The following is a 12,727-nucleotide window of genomic DNA, read 5'->3' as shown; positions in this document are numbered from 1 at the left end:
AGCTACCCTCTTAAAATGGACAAAAGATTACTGCTTCATGTTATCGATGCTTAGCAAATTGGAGTGGGCTGCTACGTGATTGGTAGCCCACGTGGCAGCCAAGCTACGTGGGCCAGATTTAGTGACTCCTTTAATTAATGAATAATATTTTAAATTAAACATTGATCTCAAATTTTTCACCAGAAGGTATTGATTTTAAAGATATTAAATATAATGATGCTGAATAAAGATAAAAACTATATAAATTTGTCAAAGATATAACGATAGATACTTTTTTATGTCATTGATAGATGTCCTTAGGATCCAGAAAAATGCTCATTTGGCCTATCACTTGGTGTAATATAACTGATAGTTTATTCTAGGTAATTTAATAAATAAAGAAAGCTGATTTTAGAGTGTTCATAAAAAAGCATATATTTTATTTTTTTATACCCCTAAGTGAGGGCGTATCAAGGATTTTTGCTCAGAGGGGGCTAGTTTTTGGGGGTTGGGGAACAAAAACTTACAAAAACACATCAATAATTTGTTTATATGCATTTTTGTTATATTTTTACGAGTCAGACAAATTTTAGGGGAGGAGGGCTCAAACCCTGACTCCCCCTCTTTGGATATGGCCTTACCCCAAAGTTTAAAGGCAGCTGACTATATATCGTCACAGGGATTACATGGAGACGGTCGGTTTCGCTAAGAGTTGACAATTTTTTTTTTTTAGGTTGAAAGATATACTCTGTTTTGTCTTATTACTTTGGGATCGAGTTGAAACTTCCTGGAAAAGTTTTTTGTGGGGTAAGGATAAGCAGACTTATAATTTTGTGCTGGGCGGTAGGGCGAAACATTCCTCCAGTGGTCCTCAAAAAAGAGTAGATTACTTCACGGCAAGTCTCTGAGATAGTCATTACCAGCCATAGATATAATATAACAAATAGAGGTCAAACTCGTGCTAGTGTTCACTAATTATTCCATTCTTCCATTCTAAAATAGTGTCAGTTCAGAATTACGCGTCTCTAGGTTAATGACAAAATATCGCTGCGAAATTTTTATTATTTATTCTTCGATTTGAATCCCGGGGAAGGGCTTCTCTCTCGTATAGTCATATCGAAAGTAAAAATATGTGATGTTTTCTTGGACACAGGGAAACATCTCTGTGTAACTAAATTATATGGCTTTGTTTTGGCACGTAATAAAAAATATCTTTAGTTAGCTATTGAGCTATCAGGCATTTGAGAAATTACAGAACCAATGGGGTCCATTGGATATGGGACATCTCTTTCGCATGCATCTGAGTTAAAAGCAACGAAAAATGTTGTCTCTGTCAAGGCCCATCTCCCCTACTTTATCAGGCCCCTCCCCTACTTTATCAGGAGTAAAGCTGTTTCTAGAAATAACATCTGTCGATATGTATTTGTCAGAGGAGCCTTTATCGGGTTCTGCCACCACGGTAAGTTCCTAAAGTGCTACAGTTACCCAAATTTGAGCGCTACACAGTGATTTTCGGTGATACAGTCAAAAAATTGACAGAATAAAATTGAAACTGACATAAAAAAATATGACATAAAATAAATAAAATTGACATAATTAAAAAATATAAATATAAATAAAATTGAAAAAATAAATAAAATTGACAAAAAGAAATTGACATAAAAATACGAAAATAATTGACATAAATAAAGAAATTGACATAAAATAAATAAAATTGAAAAAAAAGTGACAAAAATTGACAAAATAGTGCTAAAATAACATTTTAGGAGCTACAGATAGCAGCCCTGTTTCTAACCGCGTTTAAAAAAAACAAATACTTCCTTTCGTTTTTGTGCAATAGCAATGCTTGGTTATACCAAGAGGTATAACCATAATGATTATAGGTAACCATAATGGTTATAGGTTATAGTTATGTATGTGCAATAGCAATTATATGTGCAATATTTGTGCAATAGCAATGCTTGGTTATACCAAGAGGTATAACCATAATGGTTATAGGTAACCATAATGGTTATAGGTTATAGTTATATTATTATAGGTTATAATGGTTATAGGTAACCATAATGGTTATAATATTATAATGGTTATAGGTAACCATGGGGCTAACCATTGGTTTAGCTCCATGAGATTTTGAATGGATAAGCCATAAAAAATGTTAATAACAATACTATAAGAATAACTATAAGAATATCTCAATGAAGAGTGATGTAAGAGATAATAACTGTCAATACCCCGCTTTTGTATTAGGGTTACTTAAGTTCTTAAACAATAAGCAAGTAGTATGTGAACCACCTTACTTTAAAATCGTAAATATATATCTTAGTTAAAACTCTGAGTCAGTTTCTGTCACTTTTTTGAAAGTAAGCAAGAAAAGTAAAATTACAAGAAAAGTAAAATGCCACTAAAGGTGTAAAGGGACTACAATTAGGAAGACATTTGAATCCTCCCCCCGGAATATAAGATTATTCCTGTAATATCTCATATTTCCCATGTAATTTAAATTTGTTTAATGGTTTTTCAATTTCTGCCTTCCTATAAAATGTTGTTTTTTTTCCCAAAGAAATTACTGCATAAGTGGCTGAAAGCACAAGTGAAAACTCTGTCACTTGTAGATTTATTTAAGTGCTCTTACCTAGTGAATGAGCTGAATTAAAAGGCTTAGGTATAAATGTATTATGTAGCTATGCTGTAATGAAGCGCATATTTAAATTTACCTGACCTATCATTAAACAAAACATAGTGACTGTAACAATAGAAAACTCTAAGCAATTATTGGAAGTTTTTGTGCCATCTATCTATCAAACTAATTCCTAAAATTAACGAGCGAGACTGCCACATGTAGCTCGAAAGTGCTATTTTAGCAGTATTTCCTCATATGTATGTAGCAATTTTCCTCTTATATGATGAAATTGAAAATATAGACATATAAAATACAATTACACGATTTGTCTCACTCCAAAATATGTGTCCGATCATTTTTACGGATGACAATAAATCTAAATACATTTATATACGGGGCATGCGTTTGTGTGTAAATTAACCAATTCAGTACTCTGATCAGGTCAGGATACAATTTCATTCCTTTACATTAAAAAGATTAAAATATTGACCTAAAAACTAATCCAAGTACACTTAAACGCACCATGCGAAACTTTTTTGACTTTAGCACCAAAAATTGCTTTATAGGACGCAAGTTTGAACAATTGTAGTTCTTTGTGACATCTAAAAGAATAAGAGTGCGAGGTGAATGCCAATTTTATAAATTCCTTAAAATTAAGAGACATACAATTTTAAATTAAGATTCTCAGATTACCTTGTCGAAAATTGATAGGTCACTACGTCACACTAGGTCACTGTTTTACGGTTAGGCCAATATCTGCACTAAAATTTCTAGATCCATTTTGTACAGTCTCATCCATATAATTTAATCACTAAAATTACATTTTTTTTTATTATTTGTTATTATTATTTATTTTTAGTATTTGTTTACTTTTATTTATTTTGTTATTTTATTATTTATTTTATTCATTTTTGTTTTTATTTTATTTTTTTTATTTATTTTTATTTATCTATTCATTTAATTACCTAGAGCTTACCTTTGTTTTGGAAAGCTTTCGTTAAGTTTTGGTTCAGTTCCAGACTCTTTAGCAACTAGATTATTTTCCTTCTCGTTTTTCCTTAAATCTTCTTGGTCTAATGGTTTATCACTAAGAGATTCAGCTGAAGTCATTAGACCACATGAGACACTTCCCTTAAAGAAAAATGAAATAGAGTACTAAATTTAATAATTGCATGTAGCAATGATAGAAGACCCAGACAATATAGGTCATAAACTGAGACAATGACTTAAAATATACATTACTAACTAAAAATAATAACCAAATGGCAATAGAAACTATATGTTTCTGTCAAATTTCATAATAATATTATGCTTTACAAAATAAACAGGAAACACCTAGATTTCAATTTTTATTGGAAACGTCAGCCTTATGGAAAATTTCCATTGCCGGGAATTGATTCCCGGGTTTGGTAAATTTGTGTAAAACCATGGAAGCAGTTTTGAAACTCTGGTTGTAGAGATTTTCTAATGTCTATAATCACAAGTAGATTACGAAATTCGTTGCACAAGAACATCAATAAGACAATGTAGGTAACATGATGCTTGTAGATAACGGATCGATAAAATATCGAAAACATGATACTAGACAAGGTGCTTTTCACAGTATCCTTATATCAATATCTTTATAATATCTTTAGACATTTTAAGCTTTTAACTTAGACATTTTAAGCTTTAGACATTTTAAGCTATTATATAGTGCTAGAAAAAACTCCTGAAATTTAGGATTTTTACTTATACAGTTCATCAGGTCATCAGCTCAATGTGGGTGGTTATATCACTATAATTGATAAACGGGCACTTGCTCATGAGAGTTCCTTCGGGTAAATCTAGAGGGGCTATGCAATTATCTTTATATGGGTTTTGAACTTCATTGAGTAAAATTTAAAGCCTTAATTTAGCCTTTTTCTATGGGAGGTCCTTTATGTCAATCTGTAGAATTAATACACATCAACTTAGAGGATTATATTTAGATGTACACCTTTGGGTCTGGTAAAAATTCCATCTGTTCTTCGGCACCTGGGTGGGGTCTCTTAGATATATTGAAATTGTGTTCTGAAGGTCACAGGTTTGATTCCTGTCGCAGGCAAATTTCAACAAACTAATCAATTTAAAGTCTAAACAAGACATCTTTTAATAACTACTACATGACACCCAGAGTTTTGAATAGTAATACTGCTGTAACCCTGATTATTATAAACATCATAAATAGAGAAAAAAAAACCTATGTCTCTTTCTTATCTGGAATAGTAAGAGACAAACTTCAGAGAATCAGACAACTAACCAAGTCTAATATGTGGCATGGCTTGTTCTTCAAGGTTCAAGGTTCAAGGTTCTTTTATTATAACCAATATATACAAAATATTAGGTAACTCAAGGCTGAGAGTATAGCTCGAATGCAATTGAGCTACCTTTAAGAAACACTAAATATGCACAAAATTAAAAATAAAAACTTCTCTTAACCAAACTTGACAGAAATAAATAAAAAACTAATCCCGTGCCGTACGATACCACTTCCATCCTCCGCGCACCATCCTGAGACACAATTGAATTTACAACTTAAAACCAAGTGAGTCATAAGACATCTGGAGGCCTCATGGGCGAACCCCAGAGACCAACCCAATACTAAAAAAAAAAAAAATATAAACATAACTATAAAAAAAAAAAATAAAAATAAAAAATCATATTATTTAGATTTATAACTTTCAATCAGCACTCTTTTCAACTTCCGTCTTATAGCATATATGCTTATATTAAAATCAATCTCATTTTTCAAACTTTCCCAATGTAGAGGAATCAAATACCTCAGGCAAAAACGCGACCTCTCTGTAACTACCTTAGGAGTCCGCAGATTATATTTACCACGGGTTTCAACTTGTGAAGATGAAGGAGAAGAAATAAGACCCATCGATGCAAAATATCTGGGGAGCTTTTCTCGTTCAAGCTTAATCTTAAACATAACACTTAAAAATTGGATACTTTGCCGAACAGGAAGAATATTATGAAGTGAAAAAAGGGTCTCTGTTGTGGATTTTAAGGGGAAGTTTGATGGCAAAGGCAGAAAAGGTTTAAGTATACGAACTGCTTTATTTTGTATAATCTGTAGAGGGGTAACATTACTTTTAAAAGTGTTCAAAAAAATAATAGATGCATAATCAAAATGGGATTGCACAAGGGAAAAGTAAATGGATTTAAGAGCGCAATATGGAAGAAGGTTTTTCAGTCTGCACATTATACCAACTCCACGGGCAGACTTTGCTCTAACCTGATTAATTTGCTCTTTCCATGACAAATTCTCGTCAAACACAACTCCTAAATATCTTATCAATACAACCCTTTCAATAACAGACTCAGGTTCATTCGCAGGAATGGAAACTGATTCTATATCTGGAAACTTGTGACCCGTCCTGCTGTAAACAATAAACTTAGTCTTCTTTCTATTCAGAAGTAGTCTATTATCAGAGAGCCAAGTAGACAATCTATCATATGCGGATGTTAAATTGACCACTAGCTCTTCACGAGATTTACCAGAAACGGTTGCTGCAGTGTCGTCAGCAAACTGAGTGTCTATAGAAGAAACTCCAGTAGCTGAGCACAAATCATTAATGTAAACTAGGAAAAGCAGAGGTCCTAATACGGATCCCTGGGGAACACCAACCTTATCTGACTGCTGTAAAGAATCAGATCTAACATCATTATATATAAGTATCTGCTGCCTCCCATGAAGATACGATTCAAGTAACCTAAGGCAATTACCACGAATACCAGCATTCGAAAGCTTATACAAAAGAATTTCATGAAAAATGGAATCAAAAGCTTTCTGTATGTCTAAAAATATAGTTGCAGGCGTTTCTCCACGGTCAAGACAATCATTAATATGTTGGACAATAATAGCCATAGGATGATCACTGCAATGCTCTTTTCTAAATCCAAACTGAAGTTTAGAAATGTAATCAAATTTCTCAAAAAAAGAATAAATTCTGTTATACAGTGCTCGCTCTACAACCTTCGAAAAAGCAGAGACTATCGATATAGGACGATAATTAGCAGGAAGCCTCGGGTCATCACCTTTATGTAGGGCCACAATTCTTGCTGATTTAAATGTTGAAGGATAGACACCAGTTACAAATATAAGATTAATAATGTGGCATAAAACCGGTGATATAACTGGGAATATTTCTTTGACCAAATTAGTAGAAGATCCATCAAGGGCTTCAGATGAACCGTTCTTCATTTTAGATATGATCTGTTTAAGTTCAATTTCAGTAACCGGGGAAAGGAACATGCTTTTATCAGAGGGAGGGGGCATGTGATCTTTAAATAAATCATTGTTATTATTATTTGGAGAAACATGAGATGCATTAGCTGTTTTTTCACCGATGCTTACAAAATGAGCATTGAGCAAGTTCACTATTTCCTGCTTATCGGAAGAAAAAGTACCATCACCACGTAACATTTCATTCGGAAATGAAGATTTTTGAGACCTTCCCAACAGAGAGTTAATAAGTCTCCAAGTATGTTTTTGATCCCCACGAGCTTCTACAAATGATTTTTCAAAATATCTAGCTTTTGCTTTCCGAATTAACTGTGTCAGGACATTTTTATACTTTTTAAACTCTTCTTTATTTTTAGTAGATGGGAATGACATAGATATTTTAAATAGCTTATTTTTTATTGAAATAGAGTGTAGGAGCCCGCGTGAGATCCATGGTTTTTTAGGGAGTGTATATTTTTTTATTTTAATGCGTCTCAATGGACATGCTTCATCCAAGCACTCACGGAAATATTTTAAAAACAGAGCCGTAGAAATCTCAGGGCATTCACATTCTAGAATTGCAGTCCATTCATTTAAATACAAAAGGTTCCTCAATTTATCCATTCCTTCTTTATCAATTTTTCGAGTTTGTTTAAATTCCGAAAATTTTGGTCTGTGATTAATTCCAACATCCGCAACTACCACACAATGGTCAGAAACATCTGTAAATATAATATGCGAAAGAGTAACGGGGATAGTAGAAAAAATATTATCAATGAGAGTAGCCGTATCTTCCGTAACCCGGGTCGCAGACCTGCATGATGGTAAAGTGATTTTGATAGGTTCATGCACAGAAACTCAAGCGATTTTTCATGCAAATGATTAGAAATTCCCGGTCTATTTGTCTGAGCTAACAATAAATTAATATTAAAATCACCCATTACCAGAACTTGCTCAGAGTTCAAATTAGTCACATCTTCAATGAAGCATTCATAAATTCGCAAAAACTCTTGTAACGAAGCCGATGGTGATCGATAAACAACACAAACAAGAACTTTCCTATTATCAATCACACACTCAATGCAAATGCTCTCAAAGGTCATCTCTTGGTCATGCTTAGATAGTTGCTTCTTCACAACAAATGGAATATCATCCCGAACAAAAAGTCCAACTCCGCCACCCTGTCTATTTTCCCTATTATTAGATATAAATTTAAACCCATCACAATTCATGAATTCTGCATTTTCATTACTTAAAAAGGTTTCACATAGGCCTAAAATACTTACCCTGTGGTTACAAAGTAACTGCGAAACAAACTCGTGGCTACTAGCCAAACCTCTGCAGTTAAAAAGTGCTGATCTTAAGTTCCCATCAAATACAGGTGTTCCTAAATCCCCTTCAAATAAAAAATCAGTAGCAGGAAGGCTAGCTAAATGATCATCATAAACACCTTTAGCAAAAGGGGAAAAATCATAATAAATATTTTTTAGATCAAGCTGATCATCGAGGCGGCTCCCCAATCCTCCCCCAGACTCCCCACCACTCACGTGCTATATATAAATTTCATCTTTACCTTATGTCCCAGGCAGGCACGACGAAAAAGTGGAAATGGCACCGCACCACTAATCAGGCAAATCGGGTAAAAAGGTGGCAGAGAACAAACAAGACCTCGAAACCTGATTTTTTTCACTAGACCTACTAACACTAGAAAACTAAAAAAAAAGATCATACGCAAAGAACGAGGTTGTAGAACCCAACATGTACACAACACTGTGACAGAAGTGGCAAGAAAATCAATCAAAATGTCTATCACAATACTAATAATAATCACAAAGGGACAGCAATAACTAGTCCATCACTCTTTCCCAGGGTGACGAGGCCGTGGATTTGGATTCAAGCCAAAGCTTCGAGCCCTTCTGTTTAACACGCGTAAACTTTGCGGAATCTGATTCACGTAAATCCTTTGCTTTCGCAAGAAGTTCATTTCGAATAGCGTTTAGCTTGGGGGGAAGATCCGTGCACACACGAATGCCGCTCCCCTTCAATTTACGAACTGAGTTGAGAATCCTCTGAATGTTCTGTTCGTTTACAACCGAGATAAATATAGGTGCCGGACGAGGCCTTCGATTAGTAACGTTAACGGAACCACCAAGCATACGGTAGCACTTCGTAATCTGAATGGGGTCGCTTATCTCCATTGTATCAGATAAAAAAATTTTCACATTTTCTTCAACTGTTTGAGACGGCCGCTCAGTAGGCATGCCATGAATTAACAAATTTAATTTGCGGTCCTTGACATCACTTTCCAGTACCTGATTCTCCAGTTGATCACACCTTAATTTTTGATCCTCCAACTCCTTTTCCAGTTGGCCAATTTTTATATCTCGATCGGAGGCATCCTTTTTTAGCGTAGCTATTTCCCCTGTAAGGGACTGAATGGACTTGTTGATGTCTCTTTGAGAACGGATTACGGCATCAAGTTTTTCCGTTAAAATCTTCACTGCTTCATCAAAGTTCTTTTGTGATACTGCCATAATGATTGCAATAAAGCCACTTTCTTATTGATTTAATTCAGCATGTAATCAAGCACAGGTAAACAGTAAATCTCCGGGTGAGCCAAAACCGGTTAGTTATTTCACTTTGCAATGCGACAATAAAATCCAGTCAAACCAGTCCAATTAGTTTTATCCTTTTTAGACTAAATGGTCTTCACACCACGAAGACGAATGAAAGACTTATTAGGTTACAGCCATATCTAGTGCCAGGATAAAGATGAAACTTATATAACCCCTAATTATTATCAACTAGACTGATCGTTTATAGAACACTTATATCCTTCCCTTATATAATTTCTTTCATAATAATTTTGTTACTTTCCGTAAAAAAGAACAGACGAGACAAAGGAAATTGGCATGGATTATTTCCCCCTCTTAGACATAGAACTTTCATAATCACACTTACGATTTCATGATGCGTAAGATATTTGTATCGACATAAACAATTTCTTTCGGACACAGGACATTATTCAATTCAAAATTTTGGTACTTGTCCATTATTCAGAAAACCCCAAGAATTCTGTTCGCAATATCAGACAATAACCGGTTAATTGGTGTCTGTATTCAGAGAGAATTAGCTTTGGCTCAGCTGAAAACTACATTGTAGCTATAACTTAATTTAACATTTAGTTGGTATTTTGGTTAGGCTAGGCTAGGTTTGGTTACATTTTCAATGCAGTCCCGCTATACTTCACCCCCAGCATCCTCCCCGCCACTTCATCCCAAATTGTATATATCCTATCTATCTCCGAAGCGTCTCAGTTGTTTCAAACCCGTATATATAAATTGAGCCAACTTGGGTGTTTTCTGAATAATTGACAAGTACCAAAACTTCAAATGGCTTTTTCAGTAATAAGTAGAACTTTATTGTGTTGCAAGTTGAATTTTTTTACATTTCGATTTTCTCAGACTTTTTTTTTTACTTTTGACAGATGAAGCATAGCTGTTCCAGTATACCATAGGCTACTTAGGATTTTATTAGGGGGTCGAGGATATTCCAACTAGGTTGTGAAAGCTAATAAGACATATAAATCATTTATGGCTACTATATAAATAAGAAATATGCTCCTATGCTGGTGTGGATTGTATCACACGTTAGTTTTTCATTCTTTGTAGACTCGGAAAAAATTTGTAATTTATTAGTTACATTTTTCACTTATCTCTAGTTTTACTTGATTTTCTTTGTGAAGACAGTAATAGATATCTCAACCAATTCTTCTTTCTTCTCTGTTGATCTTACCTGCTTTTGATAAAATTATTCTGGTTCCTAAAATCAGAGATCTTAATAGAAAAAAATCAAATATTTCCGTCCCCTTAATCTTTTGTAACTGCATAGTTGTGTGTCCTTTTTTTGACATTATAATCAAACTGTACGCTGACTCTAAGTTGATCTGAGAACTTCCGTTTGAGGTGATAATCTCCTTACTTTGGAGACTCTAGAGGAGAGGCAAGCGGACATCCTGAAAAACATCTTAAATGGGATTCATGTCACTAAAGTTTTATGACATTTCAGGAGATTGGAACATCGCAATGGTTACTAAATAGAAATGGTGTAACTGTATATTTGGTACCGAAGAGCTGGGAGCATCCTAAATTTCTTGATCGGAGAAAAACTTTCATTTGGAAGATTTCATCGCCTTTAATTTTTCTGTTATCGTAGTAAAATTACAGACAAACGACACAGCAAAGCTTATTCAAATTACAGTGAAAGGAACATAGAACAAAAAGAAAAGATTGAAGGTAGGGCAAACATTGAAACTGATTTTGTAAGACGACAGTCCAGGATGAGCAACAAAACTCTTTTTCTGTTATTTGAGCGTCATGACACACAAAATCTGTATAATCAATAATAAAATGCAAACGAACAAAAAACAAAATCGTTTGTGGTCCTTTTAAGGCTCTAAGTCCCAGCTTCAGCTCTGATTATCAGTCTATAGCCCTTTTACTCCGGCTCAGATTGTGTATTTGTAGTTCGAATCGTGAATTAGTATAAAAATTACATGTCCACGTAAATATTTTTTGTACCCCCTTCCCATCCCGAACAAAAATCCTAGGTATAAAACCGGTTCTCAATGACAATTCATGCAGACAAAGCTTGAATGTGCACCATCTGAAATGAAAGATTTTTTGCTTCGTCAACATTTTGTTCAGGGTTAACTATTTTTATGAAAATCCTTTCTCCAAGGTTAGCATTCTCAGCTCTACAACATAAAATCTTGGGTCTATAAAATATCTTGGGGATTCGCTTATATTTATTTTATATGATTTGGCTTTCTGGGCTCATGAATTAGTAACAACGGCTTCTCCCTATAAATAATGGTGCTCTTTAATTTCCAAGATAGATTAGTCTATTATACAATGGTAGGACTGTTTAATTTTTTCATTTTCTTTCCTGTGCTCACATAGCTCTACAAATAGAATCGTAGGGATTGATAAGAACTAGCTGTGAAGTAGGAAGAATCTAGAGATGCCTTTATCCACTGTGTCAAATTGCGTATGCTGGAAGCGTATCGACAAGCATGAGCATTGAGCCAAAGGCCAGTTGGTCGGTACAGAAAATATGGTCAAAGACAAGGCTGGAGGCGCAGAGCCATTATTCCCACTTTCATTGATAAGAAAAAACGAAGTGGCTGAGACAAAGCAAAGAAAAAATAGCAACGTACGTAGAACGTAGGATCTACCGATTATAACACACCTTTATGGGTAATATGTGCTAGAGCAAGGTTAAGTACTCTAGTGCCGTAATTGTTTTTGTCATTTAACATCATAATGCTCCAGTACTAGAGTACTACTCCTCTTGATAATCCAGATTTTCAATATAAGTTTTGTGTGTACATATAATATATTTTGCCATGTCAATGACTTTCTCGCTGCCCAATATGTAACCAGCCATCAGCCCAATTGATTACTTGGATCTTATACATTTTTGGAGAATTATCTGAAGGAATCCAGATAACCATGGATAAGGCTTTCGACGGATATCTCGTGCTAAAAACCTATTTTAAGCCTCATATTCTAGGTGTTTCCTCTTTCAGCTTTACAGAGTGAGCTGTCAGTCGATATATCTGTCTTGTAACCTTTCTACATGGTGACAAAAGCGGAGAATGTTGGAAGAGATTTTTAGACAATTTCTGTCAAAATCCATAATTCGAATGCACAGCCTAGGTGTATTCCTAGGTGTATCCTAGAAAATTGGAACGAATACAGTTATATTCGTTCCTATTTTCTCTATTGAAGAATTTTGGGATACATCATTTTGTCCCTCACTTCTTCTTTGAGCGGGCGTATTGACGAAATGTTAGGGATGGCTGGTCATGCATG

At 34.5% G+C, this 12,727-nt stretch overlaps 1 protein-coding gene across 7 annotated transcripts in view; it reads right to left on the bottom strand.

Annotated features, from left to right (window-relative positions):
• Nucleotides 1-12,727, bottom strand: part of LOC136025976 (uncharacterized) — a 391,881-nt gene that overhangs the window by 340,066 nt on the left and 39,088 nt on the right. For all 7 annotated transcript variants that reach the window (XM_065702101.1, XM_065702103.1, XM_065702104.1 and 4 more), the window contains one exon: nt 3,576-3,730. In XM_065702101.1, coding sequence (XP_065558173.1) covers nt 3,576-3,730 — 155 coding nt within the window. The remainder of the gene's footprint in view (nt 1-3,575; nt 3,731-12,727) is intronic.

This window comes from Artemia franciscana, chromosome 4, assembly GCF_032884065.1.
Source record: "Artemia franciscana chromosome 4, ASM3288406v1, whole genome shotgun sequence".
Classification (NCBI taxonomy): domain Eukaryota; kingdom Metazoa; phylum Arthropoda; class Branchiopoda; order Anostraca; family Artemiidae; genus Artemia; species Artemia franciscana.
This window is presented reverse-complemented; position numbering and strand designations above follow the sequence as displayed.